Below are 13,178 nucleotides of genomic sequence, written 5' to 3'. Positions count from 1 at the left end.
AAGAAATTCATACCTTTTCAAAGCAATTTCCAGCACACGCACAATCTAGAAATTTCACCCAAAAGTAGTCCCTTTTTTAGCTCAATTCGCCAAAGACAACTCCCAAACGATCTAGCACAAATAAAGACAAGATTAGATCATCAAATTATAGCAAAACAGTGACCAATCGACCTTCTTATGGGGCTGGACAGAGGCGGTTTATGGCTGGACAGTGTATATAGCTGTGAGTATGCTTGGGTGCACACTAGAATTCGTGTTACTGGTGGTGAAGATCAGAATATTGCAGTGAAACTTCGATTGGTTGCTCGTCAAAGGTTTAAAAAAAAAGGGAAAAAAAAAATCTGCATAAACAAGGAAAAGAGCGACTCCATGACTTGTCGATGCAAGGCTCATCGAACGCAAGAAGACCGACCATAATAAGTGATATCGAATTCCTTGTGGATTTCTTTGACTTATAGATGTTGCTCGAGGCCACCGACGTCTTGGATTTGCACTTTCCTTCTGTTGTCTTTTCCTTCTTTGGAGTTTATTGCTCAAGACCACAAATCACGTAGGCATGGCTTTCCCTAATTCCACTCTGCAACTTCAGTCAGTAGGATGTGATAAAAGAATAAAAATGAAACCCACCTCCTTTTGGATAACCTCCAGGCTTCTTTTGATGTGCAGAACGTGAAGACCCCCCTCGTGCTTTTATCTTTTATGGCGTCTCTTCTTTTCTTGCAACTCTTGGATTGAGGATTAAAAGCAGCGAGAGAGCTCTCTCTTCTTTTGTCGTGAACTGTCTTGTGGAGGTCAGAATATGAGCACCCTCAATGGCCGTGAATTCGATGTTGCGCTCTCTGAACCTAAAAACGAAGAGAAGACTTCTCTCTTTGGCCGTGTGTGACAATTGATTGGCCTCCCTTTAACCCTAAGCCATAACGAGGTATTTATAAACTAATATGACTCGTTAATAACCGTAGGATTAAATTTCCGATCTTCGAGAGTCCGATCCCATTAAAATTCCTCACAAACTGGACTATCGTGGGCTATCCGAATTTCATCCTCTTGCGGGCTTGATCGCACTCTCGGGCTCAAATTGGGCTTTAATTAATTAAATGAATAATTAATTAAGATCCTTTAACATTTAAATGAGCATAAATGTGCTGAATTAAATATGAAAATAGGTTCAAACCCTCTTATAATTTTCGGCAATCTCCCCATGCTTAGCCAAATTTTTGATGTGATGCCTAGTCTGTTTGCTTGTCAATTTAAGCTCAATTACTTTCTCCGGCCCGAATACAATGATACGCACGATCGACGAAAAGTAAATATGCAATACATGAGAAATTTATTTTTGGTGAAAACTATGACCAGTTCTCATTTTATGCTTGAAATGAATGATTTTAGAAAAATCAAAATTTAGGTGTCTAACACAAAACTACTACTAAACACGTGGTGTCAATTTTGAAGAGGCCACTTTTTAACCGCTCGCATCATCATCCAACAATACACCAGCCAAGCTCTCGCTAAATCATTTAAGCAAATGGAGAACCGTTCGGATTCGCCTTGCATATGCAAGGCACAAGTTCACCAAACACTCAACTGCCAAAAACTATTGTCAATGACCGCAGCAGGACAGAGAGCTCACCAGACGAGTGACAATCATCACCAAACATGAAGCCACTGGTGATTAATTGGGATTTGGGCATCATGATCTAAATTTTGGGTACAAGCTTATTCCCATTTAGGGTGGGATAGTTATTCCGAGAAGGATCCCATCCAAGGAAGGTACTCAAGTTAAATGGGAATGGGAAACCTACGAGGAATACTTATTCTGACTCTGCTCTCAAACTAATATTAAAGTTGTTGGCATCACGAACAAACCACCACTTACTGTAGAAGAAGAAAGCACTAGCCACTACTTGTTTTTCCCCTTCAATAGCTCCACTTAGTAGTTGTAATCTTTTGCGAGGCAAGATTAGCAACTCTCCATACGGTCCCAGAAAGTGAAATGTGATGTGGAGAAGGAGCAACCTGAGGCCATCTGGAGTAAATGCCGGACAATGCATGAGGCTCAGTGCTAGGGTAAGTGGTAGTTAACCATTATTCCCATTGAAGCCCATTATTTGTATCTCACACAGCTACCAGGTCAATAATTGACGAGCCACCATAAAACAAGTAGAATTCAAAACTTCCTCAGAAAGGAAACAGGTGAAGAGTTCTAAACCTCTCACAGCTAGACAACATCATAATTCAGGATTGCCGGGGCCTATCGGTAGAAAAATCAGGACTTCCAAGAAAATATCACGGAACAAACATTAGCGGCTCCACTGTTGACATTTAGGAGGTGGCTGCTTTTCTGCAGTAATTTTCAAGCCATTCCATGGTAACACTTTTGGGCCTCTCTAGAGGCAACCCAAGCGCCCTGTCCCATATCAGCTGAAGAAGAGCAAAGACCCCTCTATTAACTCTTAAGACTGAAAAATCAATACCAGTGGATGAACAATAGAGGAGTACCTGTGAGCATATTCCAATGCTCCTTGATACGCCAAAAAGAACGGTATAGTATCTGTTGCATAGTTTCAAAAGAAATTAGACTCCATCGTCTAAACTCCCATCACACTACAAACCCCACCCGCCCCCACAAAAAATAAATAAATAAAGAAAAGAAAGCATGCCCACACAGCAAAAACAGATTGTAAGCAACAATAAGAAACATCACCTTGCTTCCGTCAAACCAAAATGATTCAGCAAAACTCCACTGTGAGCATCCACATTAGGCCATGGGTTTTTGACCTACAAGAATCCCCAACCACACGCCCACATATACAGCATCGTAAAAATTTCATGGGATACAACACTAGAGCTTAGAAGAATGCTGCAGGAAGTGTGGCCTAGTTCATGCATGCATGTGCGCTAGCTATACATCCTTCTTTTTCTGGTGATTCTATGGAATTATATAGGCCAATGAATAAACAACTAGATGATTCGGAAAACCTACATTACTTTGATAGAATTCAGACGTATGCTAAATCATTCTCTCATGCAAAACTTTATCAGTGCGTAGTAATTTAGTCCAATAGACTGAAAGATTGAAATGTTTTATCATCATGCAAGTCTGGTCATTCTCTCTTTCATGGTTTTCCCTCCTCTAGGAATTGACCTTGACTTAGATAATTGTGACAATTTCGGAACAACGTATCACATTGATAGAAAGTGCCCTTGTCTAAGTAAATAAGAAAATCCAACGAAAAGATGAAGGAAAGGAAGTCGTAGAAAAAACGAGGAGGAAAACCACAGTAAATTTATTAGGTACCTGCTGTTCTTAGTTATCATCTCTGTCAACTCTATTTCTCCTGGTTCTAGGTTATCCCAAGACCGAAAAGAAAGAAACCTAAAAAGGACTACGTAAGGGCGAAAAACAATTCATCTAATTCAAGATGTACTACTTTTCTTCTTTTTGCCCATAAATTTCATCAAGACCGAAGGGGACTGTGACTAGTTACTATTTTTGTGTGAGTCTGTACTCTTCTAGAGTTTGATCTTCAAATTTTCTTGTTTTACACAATCAAATAAGATGCCGAAAAAACTACTGTAATCTAAAAGGCCACCACTCCGAGAGGAAAAATTCAGTCATTACTGTCCAGCAAATATCACGAGAAATCACAAGAAAAGAGCCCATCAGACAGCACACTGCTTTAGCGTTAGTTAAATTGTCAAATCTTGACAAATTTCATGATTTTCTTTTTTGACGACGAATTTGACAAAATACTGAATGTACAACACAGAATTCTGATAAAAAAAGAACAAAGTATTATCTAAAAACATGATTGCATTCCACATTGCATACAGCAAAAGCATAATACTATGAAGGTAAATCATGGATTTGATATTCACTAACAGTCATAGTGAAGAGTATTTAAATTAACACAATACCTTTCCTAACTCGGTCAGTATAGGAGGTACCACTTCATAAAGCTTTGAAACCTAGTCGATCAAATTGAAGTAGATGGTCAGCCAACGATAAGTTGATTACATAACTTAAATACTCACACCAAGCTAAAATTTGTACATAATGAGGGCTCAAACACCAACCAGTTGGAATAGTGGATCATCAGGTAAATGCTTCAGAGCAAACTCCCTCTGACATGTATATCTGGGATCTGTTTGTCGGAGCACTCCGTGGCCATACCCAGGAACGACCTGCATAATCAGAAGGAGAACAGAACATAATGGACGAACAATCAGCAAAATCCTTCTCAGAATTTTAGTCGGGCTTGAGCCTTCCAAGTTCAAGGACGATACAATGAGACACGGAAAAATTTACGAAGTGCCATAAAAAACAATAATAATATCACTTCAATGACCTCTCCCTCACAGCAACATCTATTCCCAATGAAGCACATGACAAGAATCCAGTAAATGTCAATAAGAAGCAACATAGTATCATGACAACATTGAACAAAGAGGGAATCAGCATTCCCAAATTGACATTAATGTATGGAAAATCAAATCCCACCGACTCAATTATTAGCATCACCGAGAGTTTATGGATTTCTCAATGTATCCTAATAGACACAAGCTGCAATAGACCAGCTTTTGACAGTTTCTCTCAATTAGATAGCAATGTAAAGAAGAGAGGTCCAAAAAATGGATGAGTGCGAACTAAACCAATTATAGTAAGTGCCACTCTATGATTCCATGATGGAACCAACATATTACTTGAAGGGGCGTAATACAACCACCCAGTCTAAGGCAGTAATCCAAGAAACAGAAACAGGGGGCAACAAATTGCCTGCCACTCTAGTTTCAACAGTGTTCAGAAATTAACTGAGGTTGTCCCAATAAATGTCTCACGTTGGCTTGTAAATCTGATGTCTCAAAGTAGAGAAGTACTCTATACAAGACTTACAAAAACAAGATGTAGTGCATATTTAAATTTAAGCTCGAGCTCTTAGGATCAGCAGCACACTTGAGGGGACTCGCAAGGGCCATCGTCTCCTTGGCCATAAGGTGCCTCGGTATATTTTGTCCAATAGACAGAAATTTTGTGTAGTACTTTTATTTTCACGCCTCCCCTACCCCATACTCGGATTGGCATTTTGTTTATCACTGCTTGGTTTGATATGCAAACACTTTATAAAGGCAAAGCCAAAAGGGTACGCAAAAAACTTGATAACATGCGAGACTCAAACAAAGAGTTTCATCAGACTGTATTTTTCTTGCGGGGAATCACCAAGACTAAATCTTGAGGACTGTCTCCCAAATGGTGAGTAACAGTAATGTTTACCAAAAACATTATTTATGAAACAGACGAATGCACCTTGCCACTCTTCAGAGTCTTCCAGATATATTCTTTTAACTGTTCTGTACTGACGTTCTCTCCACACTCATCTACAACTGACTTGATCCAAAGCAAAACTTCCTGCAGCAGAATATAGTGACAGTAAGAGATGGAAGTGCATGAGGATCACCAGAACTGCGACCAGTAAATTTCAAATATCGAAACAAGAAAAAAGAGATGAAAAGAAAAACAATTAATACTAACATGCAAGGATATGAACTACATCTCATAGAATGTTATCCAAAGGTGATTAATAACCATATAGCCATAAACAACCAACAGAAATAAAGTGTGTTCCTAGCTAGACAAGTGACACATCTGCGGGAAATATTGACAAAAACAGATGATGGTCTGAACCAAGAAATCAATTTCAGTCATTGCTTTGTCGTATTAATGCAAATTCCTTCTTTAGTTTCAAGCCATTTAATTATAACTATTGCTAAAATATGATGAAGAATACGTTAAAAACATTAGATTGTTTCATAAATGAAAACCTATTTCTTCAAAGTGAAAAATATATCCCCCCACCAGCAACCTCATCCTTTCCCAACACACCAAAAAGAAATAAAATAAAATAATCATCCAATTGTGTGGGGGGGCCTATATGATTAGTTTTACACCACTGTGCCTGATTCTGTATGAAATTCAGCTTGAAGATCCAAGCAAGGATAAAAGTTTTCATCCGAAAGCACAAGTAATTAAAAACAGTCACTTAGCGAGGCTGTTGATTGGTATCAGCAGGAAAGTGAAAAATATATGTATCACCACCTCCCTATTTTTCTTTCCCTTCCTTTTTTTGGTTGGGTTCAAGGAGAACCAATAGAGAGCAATTACTTCCACAAATACAAACAAAATTCTTAACGAGCACTGAATGAATTGGCAATCCTGTGCTGAAATCTTTGTGACCCTATTCTTCATCCCACCTAAATTGATTTACACTATCCAGCTTCACCCCTTTGGGTATAATGAACATCGCTTTGATTAGATGTCATTCTAACACATGAGAGTGTGTAAAAAGTGCCTAAACAATTAACAAGATCTCTATCCCATAATTAAAGCTTCTAAAGTGGTTCCACCATCCTGACCAAATACAATGCTCATTTATCTTCAGCTGCATGCAGTATTCAATTAATTAAAGTATGCTATGACATAAACTGCTTTAACAATCGCATTAGTAATAGTGATACTAATGAGTTTATGTAGTTATGAGTAACAGAACCTGATTAGCCAATCCATGGAGTGGCCCAGCTAAACCATTTAATGCAGCTGCAAATGAAAGATACGGATCTGAAAGTGCACTGCCAACCTGAGTAAAACAGACTTCCATCAAAATTTGTCAATAGCATCAACATTTAACAAACGATCTCCCTGGATGGGGATTACAATGCAAATATGTGATCCACTAGACCATAATTGGTTACATCACATTCTTTCAATTACAGAAGTTAGAAACCTATAAGAGAAACATCAGATAACATGACCAGGATGCATGGCACTTACAAGGTGGGCAGTGTGAGCACTGACATTTCCACCTTCATGATCACTGCAGTGAAGTTATGAAATGAAAAACAAGTTATATGAGATTTTCAATTGTCACATGCTAACACAAATAACGATCACGACATCAAGGACATGGAATTCTTGCCATACAATGTACCTGTGAATTGTGAGATAGAGCCTCATAAGCTCCTGCATTTTGGGATTATCAAATCCTAGCATGTGTGCAAAATTCCCTCCATAATCCAAAGAATCATGCATGGGTATGAACTGACCTTCCTTGTATAACCTTAAGAAATAGGGCTTGTGTCAGGTTTTGACTCGAGAGAACCAAACATATAAAGAGGTAGATATAGTAATAAATTCTATGCTAACTCCAATATAATTCTAAAACATATGCCAAAAAAGAGTCTTGGTATTACCTTAAATGCAAGAGATCTTATCACTGCATAGCTATTCAACCTAATTGGAGCTCCAGTAGATTGTATTCAAGAATTTGTATGCAAAATCAATCATGTAATCTACTAACCTCCGATAAATGTAAGCAGCAAGTGCTGGAAGACGAGCAATCAAATTAAGAGAGTCCTCATATGTTGTTTCCCAGTATCTGAAAATCATTTTAGCAAGTGGCATCACTAAACAATAGAAGGCCAGTGTTATAGCACAAGCATTCAAAATTTACTAACTTTGATTTATGAATTCCTTCTGAGTATGCCTTCTGAAATTCACTTTGAACCTGAAAAGGAATATCAACAAGTTAAACTATAAGATACACTTCAAACTTCAGAGACATTGATAAAGCATCTGCCTCAGCAATTATCATGGGGTTATGCTATAAAAATTCTTTCAAGGTGGAAATGACGGTTAACCCCCTTAAAATTTCAAAGCTGGACACAAACTATTTTCCATGTGGAATTCATTTAAGCCATGTGGTGCTTTTCTGCTCAATGATGACCCTTCAAACATTTCCTTGTGCTCTGGGAAGCCTCTAGGATTGACATATTTAGAACTCATCTCGTGTCTTTTGTTCCAGCAAGTCCCTCTTCCACTTAATAGCTGATTCGTTCACACTGGTTTTGTAGTTGACATTGTCAAGAAAGTTCACCTATGAAAATAAAAAGCTAATGGGCACCTCTCTATGTCACTCCATGCAATCAGCAAAGCTCACACTAAGGCAATTGTTTTCAATTTACAACCCCATCAATTCACATAGAAAGTAGCACTTAATTAACCATCCATCAAACCAGTAATCCAATTTGAACTTCACTAAAATAAGACCTTACAGCAATCAATCGACACTAAGATATATTTCAAGTTGCGAACTCAATACATTCAATGGCACTGAAAAGAGATAACTAGTCTTTAATTTCCACATGAGGAAACCTCATAAGAACAAGAGACTATTGGATGGCTAAAGTTGCAGCAATGAGTGTAAAGCTCCAGAGTTGTCTAATAGACAAGCACAATTTACAAATATAATAGTCCATCTATGAACCTGAAGGTACATAACCCCAGCTGATAATTGGGTCATTGGGTGAGCTGTTACATCCAGACCATCAATGAACTTGTACAACTTTTCTGCAAGCAAATTTTAGAAAGGGGTAGTGATTGTCAAATGCCAAAATATTAGGGTTATAAGTACATAAAAAGGAAAACATCACGAGCACTATAGACCATGGCATCGACACCAAATAATTACCGTATCTTCTCAAAGACGGACCACTTCAATAATGTTAAAATGGACATCAGAGAACTATGTGCAGCCATTGAATATTCAGATAGATTTAGTCTTTTTACAGCCATTAGAATTCTGAATAAATAGCCAATAACCCTAGCTTGAAAGGTTCTTAAGCCTAACGCTTAAAAACCTTTAAAATCTCCCAAAACACTAAGTTAAAAAGTCAGACTCAAATTACCCATTTAGTGTAAGACATCAACAAATCACCAAATAGTACCAGAAAGATAGCAATCCTCTAAGAGAATCCACATAAACCACCCGACTAGAGTCCATTCCCTCAATCTCTTTTCCATCTAAGGCTTCATGGCTTTGACATTCATTTTCTCTTTTAATTAAAAGAGTTGCAGCAGAAGCACATGCTATAAACATACGCATAGTATTGTTGGTGTGGAGAGAGAGAGAGAGAGAGAGAGAGAGAGCAAAACCTGGAACTTGAGCACGGTCTCGCAATTCGGCAGATAGAGCATCTACCTGCGACTTGTTGGGAACCTGAACCAGAATAGGAGAAGAAACGCGCTATAAGTTTTACAAAAAAAGAACAAGCACCTTTTAATTTTCCATTACATAAAAGCCTACAAGATATTTTACTCCTTCTCAAGAATTGAAATTTCAGGACTTTTCAAAAGACAGCTGTTAAAAAGTTCTTAGCTTAAATGCTGCTGTTCTGTACTCACCTCAACACCTTCAAATCAGATGCTGAATGACGGGAAGCACCCAATAAATACTTTCTTCCTAATCACCCAAAAAACAAAGGTATACTATCGGTTTACAAAGTTCACCCTCGATTGGTTGTCAATCTCATAATGAGACTTGGAAATGCATCCTCTCTCATAATTCCCCAGCAAATTGAGAAAACAAAAACTAACATTCTTAATGGTTCAAATATAGCTTCAGGGGACATACTTAAAAAAAAATATTTCTTCGATACCGACAAGCATGGAACACAGCTCTCTTAGCATCCACAATATTGGAATTAATGGTAAGACATCTAAATGGGCTTGACAAGCCAACAAGGACAAAACCCCCCCCCTCCTCCTCGTACACGCACGTGCGCGCGCGCACTCATGCCTCATGTGGACCTGGACATAGAGTTTTCGGCTTATCAGGATTGGCCTTGCCAAATCACAAGATTTCTTGACATAGATCAGATAGCACCATTGGCTCCTCTAAGAGGAGCAGCCTGACTTACACAGCACTTCCAATACATTGTTAAATTTATAAACTGTGGAAGGACTTGAGCATGGACTTTTAGGCCTGATCTCCCAACCAGCCCATCAAGACAATATATGGGCGCAGGATTTCACTAGGCTAGTCCCGAGCCCATTTGAACCTTTCTATTTGACCACCACTTTTGTGTATTTGCCATTGTCATATGTAAAACTGTATACAAATATCTTCTTCCTCATTCTTATGTTTGTTCCACATACTGGAAATATCCACTGTCTACAAATCCTTACTTTATCCATGAATTTCCATGCATTACTTCTTACGGAAAACTCTATATGTTCATATTGAAATGCTACTTAGAAGTTTATCCCAGAGATCAGACAAAAATAGTTCTGATTAGTAGTTCCTCGGTCCACCCACACTTTTCATTTCTCTCTCTCTCTCTCTCTCTCACACGCACAAAAAAAAAAAAAAAAAAAAACACATACACACACTCAACAATTGCCCCATGGTGCACCTTCAATCACAAATTTATGTGCCGAGTGAACAATTAGATCGTGAGTATCTTGTCATCAAACCAATTGAACTTGCGAAACTATCATGCATAGCTATAGCACTAGACATCATAAGCCACTGTGCCATCGACATTTTAGGATGATTAAAATCTCAAACACAAACATAACCGACCTTTCCAGTCAAAAGGAGCCAGAGAAGGCCCTCTGGAAGCGGCTCTCCCCCAGGTTTTGCAGCTGGTAGCACCTTTTGACATTCAGGAATCGAAAGACCCCTGAAGCGAATGCCCTGGAAATCCAAGAGCCACCATCAAAATTCAGAAAAGAACAAATAAAGGAAAGCCAGACATTATAATCATAAACTACAGACCAGAACTACCTCAAGAAATCATCTTATCAATAGAATCTAGTGCATAAGCAACACTTAATGACAACATACCTCATCTGGGTCAAGTAATGAGGTCTCCCACAGTAACCCAATCATTCCTCTCATGCCACCAAGCACCTTTGCAGTTTTCACACAAGATATGCAAGTAAGAATCAAGAAAAAAGAAACCACCTTTTGGAAGAACACGGGTTCTTCCATAAATAAAATCAGAAAACTAAATGCACATGCACTTTTGCAACAAGAGCTGATATGACCATATCAATATATGTACCATATCCGTTGTGAAATTCCCCAATTGAACCTTTCCGTGTTCTGCTTTCAGTTTCTTCAGTCGCTCCTGTTGAAATTTTCCAAGTGTCAAACATCAATTTTCTTTGTTTTAGGATGTCGCCGTGTTGCAGTCAGTCAGGAGACTTGAAAATTCCTAGAGGCCCATGATGGGAATTGAACAGAGACTGCCCTAAAGTGTTTACCAATTTCTAATGCAAACCAATACACTGTTAAGTCTGATTGCCATTACTCCAAATTTCAACACTAGGATCACTGCAAAATTTATTTATTAATCCCTATGGAAAGAAAAGAGAAATGATGTTAAAGGTACCGCCGCATCTGACATCACAATATAGGTGAGCATCAAAGAAAAGTCAAAAGTAGAACAAAACCTGTTGTTCAGGAATCATCTCCTTCAACTGACCGTGAAGATCCTGAAGGAAGAAGATATTGTGTAAGCAAATCAAGTGGTAATATAGCAAAATTTCGATCGGTTAATAACATGGTAATTGCCCCTGCCAGTACCGGAAGTGATAATAAAAGTGGGAATGCTGTCACTGAAACGGACCACACAAATAGGGGTGATCTATGCATAGTCATGCCAGTTGGAGAGAGTTGTTATAAAATTGATAGAACCTAAAATGGATGAAACACCAGATAGATGAAGACTAGAAATTGCTGAATCAACTGCTCCTCTAGAATGGCTGGTAATACCACTTAAGGGCGGATAGACCGTCCACCTAGTGCCCGTACCCACTTCTACTAATCTGAGTTTGCATTGGTTAACTTCGTTTCTCTAGTCCATTCAACCAAGCAAACTCAGATTAGTTGTACAACTTCCTAATGAAATCTCATGTAAGTCCATGATCATGAGTTCCTTTCTAAACTGTCCCAAAAGTTTGAGCTCGGAATACATGTAGATGGCGCACAACAAGCAGAAGCAAAGAAACTTGCAGATCTTTAACCACAGAACTAACTGTAGATCAAAATTCCACCTCAAACTAATCTTACTTATTGAAAAAAAAGCTGTCACCAACAGGAATTCTGCTTAGACCTAACATATTAGAGAAAGAAAGAGGAATGTTTGCGGGGATTTGGACCAACATCAGGGAGAGTCAACTGAGAATTCACTATATAAGATTAGGTGGTGCGAAAGAGCGTACACGATCAAAAGGCCACCAAAAAATAAAGAGGAATCCGAACAGAAGATCGGGGGAGAGAGAGTACAAGATCGGAAGAGGTCTCCATCTGCAGCCATCTGACCGAAGTTCCGAGACTAGATTGCTGCGCCTGCAAGATGAGAGAATCCAAGGAATCACCAGACTGCGGCTTTCCTTCTATCGTTGATGAAGTCAAGGAGGATGGAACTTACAGAGCGAGAGCGAGAGCGCAGTGTGGAGAGAGCAGACAAGGCTCGAAAGAACACCATGGCGTAGAGCTCGGCCGCTTAGAATCGCCAAATGCCCCTAATCCAATCCAGTAATGAGAGATAGAACAAATGAACAATCTCGGGGGAGACAGGGCGACGCGATGATGGATCCACGCGGACAAAGGAGAGAAGAAGGAAGAGGAGGAGGCTCGTGTAGTAGTAGCAGCAGCAGACCCCAACCTGGTCAAAGAGGACAAACCGCAATCTCCGACCTTTTTCCGTTTTTTTCACCTTCCTTCTCGATCTCTCTGCTCCGTTTGCTCCTCCTTCGCCACCTACGACTACGAGCGAGAGAGATGCTCCACCCCCAATTACACCTTTGACTATTATTCTTCTAAAAGGCCAAAAAATTAAAGTTCGCCTTTTCCGGGCGTGCGCGCGGACCCACCCTGGACTGGACAGCTTGCTTCTCTTTGCTCTTCTTTTCCACGCCAGTGCGTATCAATCGATTCCTTCACCCGCGGATGGCAAAATCGTGCAAAAAAATCCTTAAATTTATTGTAGGCTGCCAATTTTGACCATAAACCTTTTTAATTTAGCCATAGTAACTCTAAACCTTTTTACAGCCAATCAATTTAGGCTGAAAAAAGATTATGTAACGGTCTAATCAACGTCGATCATCCTAAGACTAGTGACTCACATAAAAGAAATGATGTCGTTTTACAATTTTTTTATTTTTTTTATTTTATTTTCTTTCATTTTTTTTCCCTATTCTACTCGGCAGTGCCATGACCCTCACTTGTCCTCGGCTTCACAAAGGCTTCGATGACCGGTGGAGGAAGAAGATGACCGCTAAAAAGAGAAGCACCAGAAAAAAAAAACAACGGAAATCAAAACAAAAATTGCAAAAC

At 39.1% G+C, this 13,178-nt stretch overlaps 1 protein-coding gene across 3 annotated transcripts; it reads right to left on the bottom strand.

Moving 5' to 3' along the window:
* Nucleotides 1–2,063: 2,063 nt before the first annotated feature.
* Nucleotides 2,064–12,602, bottom strand: LOC115753050 (citrate synthase, mitochondrial). 3 transcript variants are annotated; one of them, XM_030691533.2, is made up of 20 exons: nt 12,507–12,602; nt 12,277–12,365; nt 12,126–12,188; nt 11,291–11,332; nt 10,900–10,965; nt 10,680–10,745; nt 10,416–10,529; nt 8,987–9,050; nt 8,319–8,401; nt 7,510–7,559; nt 7,353–7,430; nt 6,984–7,112; nt 6,827–6,869; nt 6,546–6,632; nt 5,306–5,407; nt 4,078–4,185; nt 3,919–3,969; nt 2,705–2,778; nt 2,500–2,551; nt 2,064–2,421 (listed from the first exon to the last, which is right to left on the bottom strand). In XM_030691533.2, exons 2-20 carry the CDS (start codon nt 12,325–12,327, stop codon nt 2,323–2,325), a joined length of 1,422 nt encoding a protein of 473 aa, XP_030547393.1. In that variant the 5' UTR covers nt 12,328–12,365; nt 12,507–12,602; the 3' UTR covers nt 2,064–2,322. The 3 variants fall into 3 exon arrangements, with proteins under 3 accessions (XP_030547393.1, XP_030547391.1, XP_030547392.1); XM_030691531.2 differs by having other exon boundaries at nt 12,271–12,364; nt 12,508–12,600; XM_030691532.2 differs by lacking the exon at nt 12,507–12,602 and having other exon boundaries at nt 12,277–12,448.
* Between the last annotated feature and the right edge of the window lie 576 nt (nt 12,603–13,178).

This window comes from Rhodamnia argentea, chromosome 5 (genome assembly GCF_020921035.1).
Source record: "Rhodamnia argentea isolate NSW1041297 chromosome 5, ASM2092103v1, whole genome shotgun sequence".
Classification (NCBI taxonomy): domain Eukaryota; kingdom Viridiplantae; phylum Streptophyta; class Magnoliopsida; order Myrtales; family Myrtaceae; genus Rhodamnia; species Rhodamnia argentea.
The sequence above is the reverse complement of the archived record's forward strand: the minus strand, read 5'-3'. Positions and strand labels throughout refer to the sequence as shown.